Source organism: Orycteropus afer, unplaced genomic scaffold (assembly GCF_000298275.1).
Source record: "Orycteropus afer afer isolate SDZICR_OR568_19922 unplaced genomic scaffold, OryAfe1.0 scaffold00074, whole genome shotgun sequence".
Lineage (NCBI taxonomy): Eukaryota > Metazoa > Chordata > Mammalia > Tubulidentata > Orycteropodidae > Orycteropus > Orycteropus afer.
The window spans coordinates 2092513-2104921 of NW_006921661.1; the positions used below are offsets into that span (position 1 = coordinate 2092513).

General features: G+C 36.5%; 1 protein-coding gene across 1 annotated transcript in view; it reads left to right on the plus strand.

The window, feature by feature from the left end:
• Positions 1-10251, plus strand: part of NARS2 (asparaginyl-tRNA synthetase 2, mitochondrial) — a 207447-nt gene extending 197196 nt beyond the window's left edge. The window contains exons 11-13 of the mRNA XM_007940890.2: positions 4366-4463; positions 6633-6659; positions 10107-10251. Coding sequence (XP_007939081.2) covers positions 4366-4463; positions 6633-6659; positions 10107-10251 — 270 coding nt within the window. The remainder of the gene's footprint in view (positions 1-4365; positions 4464-6632; positions 6660-10106) is intronic.
• Positions 10252-12409: the final 2158 nt, after the last annotated feature.

The following is a 12409-nucleotide window of genomic DNA, read 5'->3' on the forward strand; positions in this document are numbered from 1 at the left end:
AGAAAAAAAATTGGTGGAGGACAGGGCAGGGCACCCAGGCTCCGTCTGAGCATACAGACTCTGATGGAGTTCCTGTGGGCCCAGAAGGTAGGTGGGAGTGGGGGATGGCTGCACCTCCGTTCACCAAGCCAAGCCGTTGTGAGGTATGAGTAACAAGAGGAATGTCACACCTTTTCAGTGTTGCAAGTCTGGAGCGTCCTTGGGGTTGGTGGCAAGCAGAATGTGTTCTTAAGCCCCAAGAATCTGCAAGAACGCTGTCTCTTTAAATATCCAAAACAGTCAAGTTGCTTTTAAACATTCAAAATGGCGGTGCCCTCCAGATGGGCAAAAGTCCACAGCTCAGCCTGCCTTTTCCCTTCACATTCTCTGTTTATTCCCCAGCCATCAGAGCAGTCCTCCGTTCAGTCCCTGGCTTCCAGGGCTGATTTTTAGGTTAATTCTTAGGTCCTACCACCACTTGGGAGTCTCCAAGTTGTCTGTGCCGTCAGGATCACTCAGGATCGTTGCCAGACTGCAGCTCCGTATGTCTCCTTTTTTGGTATTTTCACGCAAATTCTTCTGCTAGTTGGGATTTAGTCCACTTGTATGTCCTTCCGTTCAAGGCTTGGGAGTCCAAGATTATCTTCTGTGTCTGTGTTAATTGGCTTCCCGTCTCTTTGTTGAAGAGGGTCTGTGCAGTCTTTCTGCCTAGTCCACCATCTTGCTAGAACTCCCTAAAGCAAATATCTTAATAAAGCAAGTCATAGAAAGTTTTTGGTTTCCCAATGCATATAAAAGTTGTTTACATTATACTATAGTCTGCTAAATGTGCAATAGCATTATGAAATAATTTGAAATATTGTGAGAAGTACAATATTGTGACACAGAGACATGAAGTGAGCATGTGCTGTTGGGAAAATGACGTTGATAAGATTTACTTGACACAGGGTTGCCATAAACCTTCAATTTGTAAAAACCACTGTATCTGTGAAGCACAAAAGCAAAGTGCAATACAACGAGATATGTCTGTGCAGCAGTGAAGATGGGGTATAGGAGTATACAGCATTTGGGGCACATTCTTCCATTTTTTATTAATCGCAATTATCTACGAACTATATCTCAATCAAAAGTCATGAAAGTGACGCCGGGAAGATGTCCTAGTAGTAAAGTAAAATGAGGTAAAGTTTCACATGAGAGTTTGTAATATAATTTGACCTATTAAAGATTAAAATGTATTTTGTGCATTCCCAGTTTTACATTTGTTGCATTGGTGCATTGAATCTTTCTTTGGTTTTATGCCTTCAAATTCAGGCTACAAACGTCCACCTGGCCAAAAAAGGAGTTACCAAGTTACAAAGTAATACAAATAGCAAATAAATATTTTTTCAAATTAAAAATCACTAGTAATTGAAGAAATACACAATTAAAATATCATGCTACTATAGTGCCTAAGGCATTGACTGCTAACCAGAAGGCTGGCAGTTCAAACCCACCCGCCACTCCTCGGAAGGAAGATGGAGCAATCTACTTCCGTAGTGATACTGCCTCAGAAACCCAAGGAGGGGTCACTATGAGTTGGGTGTGACTCGATGGCATATAATAACAACAATAATTTTCCCATTTAAAATTTTTTGTTATTTTCCTGTGACAAAAATAATATACATCTCTTTTTTGTGTAGGAAATAAGAAATGACAAGAGAAGAGAAGAAAGCAATTTTTATCTTATTTTTGTTGTTGAGAATATACACAGCACAACATATACCAACTCAACAGTTGCTACATGTACAATTTAGTGACATGTATTACTTTCTTCATTCAGGTTGTACAACCATTCTCATCCTCTTTTTCTCATTGTTCTTCCCCCCTTACCAGAAACTCACTGCCTCAGAAGGTTCCTATCTAATCAAGAAAGCAGTTTTTAAAATTCATAATCCTATCACAGTGGCAACATAATTAACATCTCTTTATGTGAATGCTAGTCTTCTTCCTATCTGTGTATCCTTTTGCCATACTTACTCAATCTGTATGCTGAGCAAATAATCCGAGAAGCTGGACTGTGTGAAAAACTCAGCATCAGGAATGGAGGGAGGCTCATTAACAACCTACAATATGCAGACAACACAACCTTGCTTACTGAAAGTGAAGATGACTTGAAGTGCTTACTGATGAAGATCAAAGACTACAGCCTTTAGTATGGATTATACCTCACATAAAGAAAACAGAAATCCTAACAAGTGGACAAATAAGCAACATCATGGTAAATGGAGAGAAGATAGAAGTTGTCAAGGATTTGATTTTACTTGGATCCACAATCAGTGCCTAACAGTAACAACAGCAAATGTCTAAAATTACTCTTAACAGTCTCCTATTGATGTACTTTTGAATTTTTTATTGTAAGTTATGCCATAATAAACATCATTTGTGTTAATGTTTTTTTTTTGCATCTCTGATTATTTTGTTAGGATTACTTCCTAGAATTGCAATTGCTGACTCAAAGCATATTGCATTTTTAAGGCTTTTGATTACCTGTTACCAAAGTGCTGACAGAAATGTTGTACCAAGTGTATGAGAGTATCGGTTTGCCTGTTCTCTTATCTATAAATTGTTTATGTTGTGTTCTTGCCTTTGCCATTTTTATAACAAAAATGGTATCTTGTTTTAATTTGTACTTCTTTGATTAATACTCAGGGTATATTTTATATGTCCTGACAAAATACTACAAATTAAAGAAAAATTTGTATTCTGATCTCTTCAGTGCCACATTGTTTATAAGGGCAGAAAACAACAGTGCATGTACACCTAAATGTTTAACAGAAAGAGAGCACTGAAATAAACTATGATACTGTAAACAATAAACTCTGCAGCCATTAAAACATTAAATGTGTGAAGCGATTTTATTCAGTAATATTAGATAAGAGAACTATTGTGGTATATTTTATATTTCATGTCTACCATAGTATTGTGAGCATGGGCATTCCAGAACAGTTCCTTGTGCTCCTATAGGGCAGAATCTGTGCATCAACCAAAAGGCAGTAGTTCAAACAGAACAAGGGGACACTGTATATAAGGTGTGTGTCAGGGTTGTATCCTTTCACCATACTTACTCAATCTGTATGCAGAGCAAATTATCCTAGAAGCTGGACTATATAAAGAAGAAGGCAGCATTAGAATTGGAGGAAGACTTATTAACAACCTGTGGTATGCAGATGACACAATCTTGCTTCCTGAAAGCAAAAATGACTTGAAGCACTTATGGATGAATATCAAAGACTGCAGACTTCAGTATGGTTTGCACCTCAACCTAAAGAAAACCAAAATCCTCACAGCTAGACCAAGCAACAACATCATGATAAACAGCAAAAAGATCAAAATTGTCAAGGATTTCATTTTACTTGGATCCACAATCAATGCCCAGGGAAGTAGCAGTCAAGAAATCAACTGACGTATTGCATTGGAAAAATCTGCTTGGAAAGACTTCTTTGAAGTGTTAAAAAGCAAAAGTGTCGTTTTGAGGACTAAGGTACACCTGACCCAAGACATGATATTTCCAATCGATTCATATGCATGTGAGAGCTAGACAGTGAATAAGGGAGTCCACAGAAGAGTCATTACATTTGAATTGTGTTGGCAAAGAGTATTGAATGTACCATGGACTGCAAGAAGAATGAACAAATCTGTCATGGAAGAAGTACAGCCAGAATGCTCATTAGAAGAGAAAATGGTGAGACTACCTCTCACGTAGTTTGAACGTGGTATCAGTAGAGACCAATCCCCAGAGGAGGACATCATGGTTGGTAAAATTGAGGGTCAGCAAAAAAGAGAAAGACCTTCAATGAAACGATTGACACAGTGGCTGCAATAGTGAGTTCAAACATAGCAACAATTGTGGGGATGGCACAAGACTGCTTAGTGTTTCATTTTGTTGTACAAAGGGTTGCTGTGAGTCAGCCATAACACACACCCATGACATGATCTTTTTAAACCTTTAAGAAAAAACCTTGAGAGAAAATGTACCAGAATATAATTACTTCTGCAGGTGATGGGTGATTTTTTAATATTCATAATTTTAAGTACTTTCTATATTTTTATAATTAGCATTTATGTCACTTTTTTTTTTAAGAAAACACATTTTTGTAAAGTAGACCACATAAATGGTATAAGAGGAGGGAAGAAATTGTCCATCTTCAATTATGTGTAACATGTATTCTAAGGATAATATTAAACATTTTATATTGAAACAGGCATGGATAGATTAAACAAACAAGATTCTGCTAAATAATTAAATAGCTGGTTGTCAAAATGTAAAAAGTTCCACTTGCTTGAGACACTATTATTGGGATCATATGGAAAATGTAACATTGTTCATGGTTTTCTTTTCCTTTTTAGGTTGCTGCTGTTGATCTTCTGGTCCCTGGAGTTGGGGAGCTCTTTGGAGGAGGCCTCAGAGAAGAACGGTTCCATTTCTTGGAACAGCAGCTGGCCAGGTATTGAGCAGACCTAAAAGAAACACTATTCAGACATTAGTGGTGAGACACTCAAAGGCAGTCATGGAAAAATAACAGAAAAACTCATGGGCTTTGGGCTTTGGCACCTGACAGACCTGATGCTCAGAGTCTCTGTGACCTTGTACAAGTTATTACTTAACTTCTCTGAGCTTCCCTTTCTCAGAGACTGGAACTGTCACAGGAAACAAGGCTACAACATTGTTTGCCCACTATTTGCATATATTTCTCCCTATGAAAGTTGTTTTTTAAAAAATTGATGATGAAAGAAGGGGGATTTCCCTTTGTAGCTGGGCACTTACTTTTCTCTTCTCTGTGCTTTTTCAACTTACTCTCAGTTATGACTGGCACACTCCTACAGGGACACAAAGACAGACTCTGAATTAGGAAGAGAATAAAGATGGGAAAGAAAGCTAGTGAAAATAATGTGCTAAGCTAATGTTTAGAATGAGCAAGTTTTCCTTCTTCAAGTTCTCTACTACCTACAGTTCTTGATTTAGCTGTTTGATTAACTTTATTTCAACTCACTACTTGTAACTTGGGAAATAAATCCCATAAACACATAGAAAATGTTTTGGAGATGGGATGTAAGAAATCCTGTTTCTAATTGAATTACCACTCCTGTATATGCATGGTCTGCCAACAAACCACAATAACTTCCTACACTAACCAAGGTTATAAATCTCTGTTTTCCATGATACTCACCTTTGCTGTGACAAACTTAAAAATTAAAAGAAGACTTTCTTATGTCTGTAAGCGTAATCCTTCTCTCCAGATAATAGTGGGTTTCATAGTAACCTGGAAAAGCCATAATTGTTTGAATATGTCCTGTTAGCCATTTGTATGGCCTTTTCCTCCTGGAGAAGTACTTAAATAGGTGATCCTTTTCTAAGATCCCAACCTACAAATTGGGTAACTTCACTTTGTAATCCTCATCATTTGATTTGTTCTGTTGGTTAGGATCCAGAAGAAAGAGGATAAATAGTTCTGGGAAAAATTGTTTTTATCATTCAGACTCAGCAGTCTCCTTATTATTACTATAGTGTTAGAAAGTCCTGGGAAAATTGTGGAATTGCAGTGAAGGTCATACTATTTAATAATTTAGATAAAATCTGAGGATTCTCTGAGTTTTATAAAAAGGACAATTAAAATCACACATGGCAAGATACCTCATCTGTTGAAAGATTAATTGATCTGTTTTCTTTGCTTGCTTCCTTCCTTCAGGAAACCTTTCCTCATAGCAGATTAAATGTTTACCTAATATCTAATAGTATCCAAATTTATCTCTCCTAGTGAAATGATATGTATATTTCTCTATCTCAGGGATCTGTCTGTGACTGTTTTCATGTTTTCTGTATTTTTGTATATTTGAATTTTTATGAGTCCTGATCACTTTAGTTACTCTGTGATCCCATACACTTTTCTAAAGGGCTGAAATTAATTTTAATGAATACTAACTTAAGATTTTATTAACATTTCTCAAATCAGACAAGAACGAATTTACAACCATATAATGAAGGCAGCTGCAGAATCTGTTTTATTACTTTAATGTTGTGGAGTGAAAGTCATATTCTTCTCTGGTGTCGGTGTGCTTCCCAGCAACCTTAAGTAGTAATGAGTGCTTTTGTTACTATTAATAATAGTGACAGGGCACTAAGTGCATCTCAGATGAACCCTTTCCTTTGGGCTCTGCACTATATTTTGTTTCTATAGCTGTATTGTCTATATCACTTATTTGATAATCCCTTGGATTACTGGCTAATTTTCCATATAATAAAGTTTCAGCTCATCATCTATAATTGCCTGTTATTTGAGAGCACAGGCTATGTTGTATACTTCTTTAAAGAAAGCTCTTTGCACAAAACCCAGAATAAATGTTTGATAGTATATTTACCTTGAAGAAGCCCTGGTGGTGCAGTGGTCAACTGCGCAGCTGCTAACCAAAAGCTCAGCAAGTTGAACCCACCAGCCACTCCACAGAAGAAAGATGAGGCAGTCTGCTTCCATAAAGATTACAGCCTTGGAAACCCTATGGGGAATTTCTACTCTGTCCTATAGGGTTGCTGTGAGTCAGAATCAATTTGACAGCAATGGGTTTATATTTATCTTATTGCCATTCCCTGAAAGAATTTTGCTGTTTTCCTTTTGCAGATCAAGACTTACAGAAGCCTACCAATGGTAAGTGTGACCCCTAATGATTCTTATTCTGGTTTCTTGTCTGAGTGTTACATAGATGGGTTTTTTCTGTATTTAAAAACCACTCCAAGACAGTAAGGAAGAGTGTTAAGAGCAATGGACAGACTCAAAAGATTACTTACCTGCCTGGGATCCTTGAAAATAGTAGTAATAATGGTTATTGATTATTTACTACTTATTATATGCCACATAACTATGTTTTATGTATATTATCTCATGTAATGAACACAACACCCTGTGATGTACATACTTATATCATCGCCATTTTATTATCCCGCTAGGCCTGAAGCCTAGTGATGGTATCTAACTTAAACAAGATCATACAGTTAGTGTGGAGCTGGGACTTGATCCCAGTTCTCTCTAAATTGAAAATGTTTATTCTTAACCATTGTGCTTCAGTTCCTGTGTATGAAATCAAAGTCTGGGGCCGAGTGATCCCTAAGATTCTCATTAGCTATAGACATCTACGCTGCCTTAGGGAAGCTCACCTTTCTGCATTCATACATTCCCTTACCCAAGTTGTTCTTTCTGCAGAGCATGTCCTCAGATATGTTTAAGAAGATACAAAGTGTGTATTTATGTGTCTGTGATAGCACTCCTTCAGGATCTTAATGTAACAACATCAACAATATTATTAGTCCTTTTGCTGTCCTCAGGAATAGGAAGAAGCAGGTTACCTTCTTGCTTCTCTCAGTAATGAAGGAACTAAAGTTCACAGATGTGAAAGAAGTTAAAATTGAGTTTATGTTTAACACCTGAATGCCAGTCTTATGTTTACCACTAAAGACCTTGGGCAAGCAATTTAATATCTCTGAGTCTTGGTTTTCTTGACTAGTGAGAATAGCTACTTCACAGGGTTGTTTTTGAGGATGAAATGAAAGGAAATAAATATCTACGTGGAATAGAAACTCAGTGGATAATAATTTCTTTTTCCCTTTCATTCTTTTGTTCTGAGTCTTGTTGTTAGGTTCAAAAGCCTGATTGAGCGAGCTAATGCACTTCACCTGAGTTTCTTTCTGTCCATGAAATAGTATATTCATACTAAGTAAAAACTAACCATAATAAACAGCTAAAAAGAAATTTTAATTACTGGTTTGAGTTTGGTCTTTTTCTGGCCATTATTAATCTTTTCAAGGCTATACTTTCCCCAGCTGAAGTTTTAAAACTTTTCACATTTCCAGTATAAGTATTTGTTACTTGAATTTTCTTCCTTTTATACATTGTTGTTGTTGTTGTTAGGTGTCATTGAGTCGGACCCAACTCATAGGAACCCCTTCTTGGGTTTCTGAGGCAGTATCTCTATGGAAGTAGACTGCCCCATCTTCCTTCTGAGAAGTGGCTGGTGGGTTTGAACCGCCAGCCTTCTGGTTAGCAGTCAAGTGCCTTAGCCACTATGCTACCAGAGCTCCCTTTTATACATTAGTCATGTTTTTAAAGATAAAAGGAACCTTAAAAATCTTATCTCTGCTAGTGTTCCAGCATACTGGGGGTAGTAGCCACCCCAGGTGTCTAAGAACTTACTCACTTCTTGTTTCTACATGCCACATGCAAATAAAATCTGTAACTAGTTCTACAAATTTTGTACAATTTCTTCTAAAATCTGGCTACCCTATTACCAGTTTAAGAAGGATCAAACACACACATATTTATTAGAAAATTTTTTCTTAAAAGCAGATTTTTCTATCAAAGCAAAGGGGGAAAAAAACGGTACAAGTTGAATGCCTCTGCTGATAATATTTTAACATAGATGTATGAGAAATTTAAAACTGCCTAAAGCTATTGCTCCAGAGTCAGCAGCCAGCTCAGGTCCTGCAGATGTCTGTGCCAGGTGGTTTGGTGGTTTGGTATGCCCTTCATGTCCTTTGTCACTAAATCAAAATAGACCCTGTCTTCATGCTTTCTAAACTTAAGGTTAATTCATTAACCAAACATTTCAGTTACTGAAGACTCTGTCTCCCATTATCCCTTAAAGTTCTTACTAACCTGTGGTTTTACATTAGAAACCCCTGATCTCTCACTGGCTTGCAACTCAACTGGTTGTAATTCATTTTTTATTTTAGAAAGATAAGTACTTAATTTTAACTCCTTAAAATACTAATAAAGTAATCATTATTATTGGAATAGAAAAATAGGTGATAAGCAGTCTTAATTCTCAATGAGCCAAATGACTGCCAGCTCTGGCACTTGAGTCTTATTCTAGAGGACGTTTTGCAAATCATTAAAGAATCTGTAATCTTCTTTTAATCAGTACTCTCTAAATCAAGAATTCTCCCATACATGACATAGTAAAAATATTTATTTGTAGAGTCATTGTCATCTTCTTCCCTTCCTAAAATAACTTTATCCCAGCCTATGGCATTGGAATCTGAGTTTGAATCATGCCTCTATGATTTTCTAACCATGTGGTCTTAAGTTGAAAGTTACTTAACTTCTCTGAGACTGGTTTCTTCATCTGTGTAATGGGAGATAATGTGTTCTTCACCAGATGTTGTGGGGCATGATATCATTAGTCAATAAAAGATGAAGGAAACAGATATTCAAGAGTTAATGCAAGTGGAAATCATCTAGCTCAAATGTGATAAATGAGTGGTGCTCAGTAATAGTTTATATGAATCAGAATTCTATAAATCTATAGATCAGAAGCCATCCACTTAAGTAGGTAAGGCCATCTACTTAGATTTATACACACTCAGTGGGCCCCATAGCCCACCTAGGAATATAAAGCTACATGGAAGGAGGACTTCAGAGGCTTCTTACCTTTCAGAAAAATGACTCTGAACACCTTCCATTAGGCCTGCACCAGAGAACTAGAAGTTTCTGCTCACTCCAGTGCTCAAGAGTAAATTTTTGTGTCTTCAAACAATGAAGCCTCATGTATTGAGCAACCACTATATAACAGGCTGTAGATACAAGATTGAGACACAGTTCCTGCCCTCAGTGAAGCTAATCTAATCTAGAATTTTTTTTTTCGGGGTGGGTGGTTAGGTAATGTATCAGGCAAAACTCTTCATTCTCTATGTATTTAACAATGTGATTTTTTTAAAAAAAAAGAAAAAAACACTATCATTAGCATAGCACGAAATCAAAAAGGAATTTATTTTCAGGGAAACTAGTAAAGAAATCTATTAGAAAACTTCCTAAGGCAAGCTTTTTGTAAATAAATGATAAACAACTTAAAAAGGAAAAAAAGGGAGGGGGATCATCCTACTGCAGCACATCTGGGTCATCTTGAATAGGTCACTTTAACTTCTGTTTCCTTCTTCTGCCTGTGGAAGGAAAGACTAGTCTACCACAGTGATGCGGACAGTAATAAATGATTGCAAAATACTTTTTAAACAGAATTCTAATCATAACATCTGATCTCATACAACATTTATAGCTGATGATTCTGGTTTTTGTTTTTGTTTTTTTTTAAAAAAAAAAAAACAGGTATCTGGACCTTCGTCGATTTGGAACTGTGCCACATGGAGGTTTTGGGATGGGATTCGAACGCTACCTGCAGTGCATCTTGGGAGTTGACAATATCAAAGATGTCATCCCTTTTCCAAGGTTTACTCATTCGTGTCTTTTATAGCTGGAAGATTGGTTAAGCACAGTCACCCTGTCGCAGAGGTGCTACACATGAATATGCATGCAGGATACTGCATGTCTGGATTTTAGAAATGCAGAAGTTTTCAATGTATAATTGTCTTGCCATGGAGTGTAGCATATGAAAAATAAAAATGATCATGATTTTCTTAGAATGTTGAAGGCACTTCATGGACAAATCAGCTCCTTCAAGAAGAGGTACTTAGAGCAAGTAGAATCTCTAATCTGTTACCTCAATTAAGAAGAAATGAAGAAATTGAACTACATGGTCTCAGAGGTCCTTTCAAACTCTGAGACAGGATGAGATAGTGTGTTTTATTTTGTTTTTAATCATTAGATCATTGCCCTTGTGTAACCTTTGATAAACAGCTAGTGGCTAAAAATAAAATGTTGGATCTTTTCTCCCTTGCCATTTAACTGGTGATTAATTCCCATCTTATTCTCAGTGCTTTACTAAACACTACAGAAGCAAATATTCCTTCTTAGGGTCTCATTCATACAGTATTAATTGACTTGATAAAATTGCTTTGTGAATTGAAATCTTTCTTTGAACAAAGTGAAAAAATCATATTTAATCACTGTTGATATTTATTTATGGTCCCTGGGTGGCACATATGGTTTGCACTCAACTACTAACCTAAAAGTTGGCAGTACGAACCCACCCAGCAGTGCTGCAGAAGAAAGCCCTGGCAATCTCCTTCTGTAAAGATCACAACCAAGAAAAACCATTCTGCAAAATGGCTCATTCCATGTCTGAGTCTCTTAATTTGTAGCTTTTGCTAAAATTTCAACTCAGGTCTACTTCCCTGGTGCTTTAATCCATTGTGGTTAGATACTAAGTTCAGGACAGGATAAAAGGGATGACTATGGCATCCATAAGGCTTGCCTCAGTGGTTTAGAAAGAGAAATCAGTTTGTTTATTCAACAAGTATTACTTATTTGAGTTTTTGTATGTACTAAGAATTGTGGTAGGTGCTAGATAAACAATAGTAAACAAAACAAATGACTCCTGCCTTTATGGAATTTACAATTCAGTAGAGAATATACACAATAATTAAATGTATTATTTCAAATTATGACATATGCTATTAAGTTACATAAAGAACTGGGCAGATATACATAAGCTTACTACATGAGTCACCTCTGCAAAAAATGATATTCATTTAACCTTAGATGTAGAAGATAAAATGCAGAAACCATGTAAAAATATTTACGTCAGCTAATATTGATTTGGCATCCACCTCTTACTTGGTATCATATTAATTTTGTGGAGCAAGGGTCACGGACATTCGCAAACCCCAAGCCTGAAAGCAATATAGTTTTCAGGGCATTTAGGAATCCTGCCTCTAGTAATTTTTCAAGAGCCAGATAGAATTATAACAGTAACATGATGACATGGCATCAAAAACAACAGTGATGGGAAAAAGTAGGAACAGTGATGGAAAGACTGGAAAATTAAGAGAAACTCAGTTTCTGATCCCAGTGTCACCATTAATTAGCTGTGGAGCACCAGCAAGAAGATAACCTTGTGGCCTCCAGTTATTTCATCTGCAGAACCATTATTTTAAAATAGATGAGCGATCCTTCTAGCTCTTAATCTTGTGTGAATCTCTGCTGCACATAGTCACTAAAAATAATTTATTTAGAGTCTGCCCTTTATACCATGCACAGTTCCTCTATTTTAGTACTCATTAGATCTCTGAAAATATACACAGAAGTCAAATCACTGAAAGTTGAATAATGGACTTCTGGTTCAAGGTGGATGTATGTGTAGGGGGAAGGGCCCTTTTCAAGGAGTCAAAAAAAAAATTCCTTGCTTTTTGATAAGAGTGATCAGCAGTGTATTTCCAAAACTTCCTGTTTGTTCATTCATTCTTTTCCTTCACAATTGAACACACACTGCATATCTCGTTGAACCAAACATTTGCCACTTACAGAAGCCTAATAATTTCCTTATTTGGCTTAACACTTCTGCTTTACCAGTAATTGAACAAAAATAAATACTGGTGTCAGACAAAGATGCTGAAAATGCCAAAACACCCTGCATCAACAGGAAAAACCTTATAATGTCCACTTATGTGCTCTATATGAATATCTAAATTATACATACAAATGGCATTTTAAAAGTTTCTATGTAGCATGAA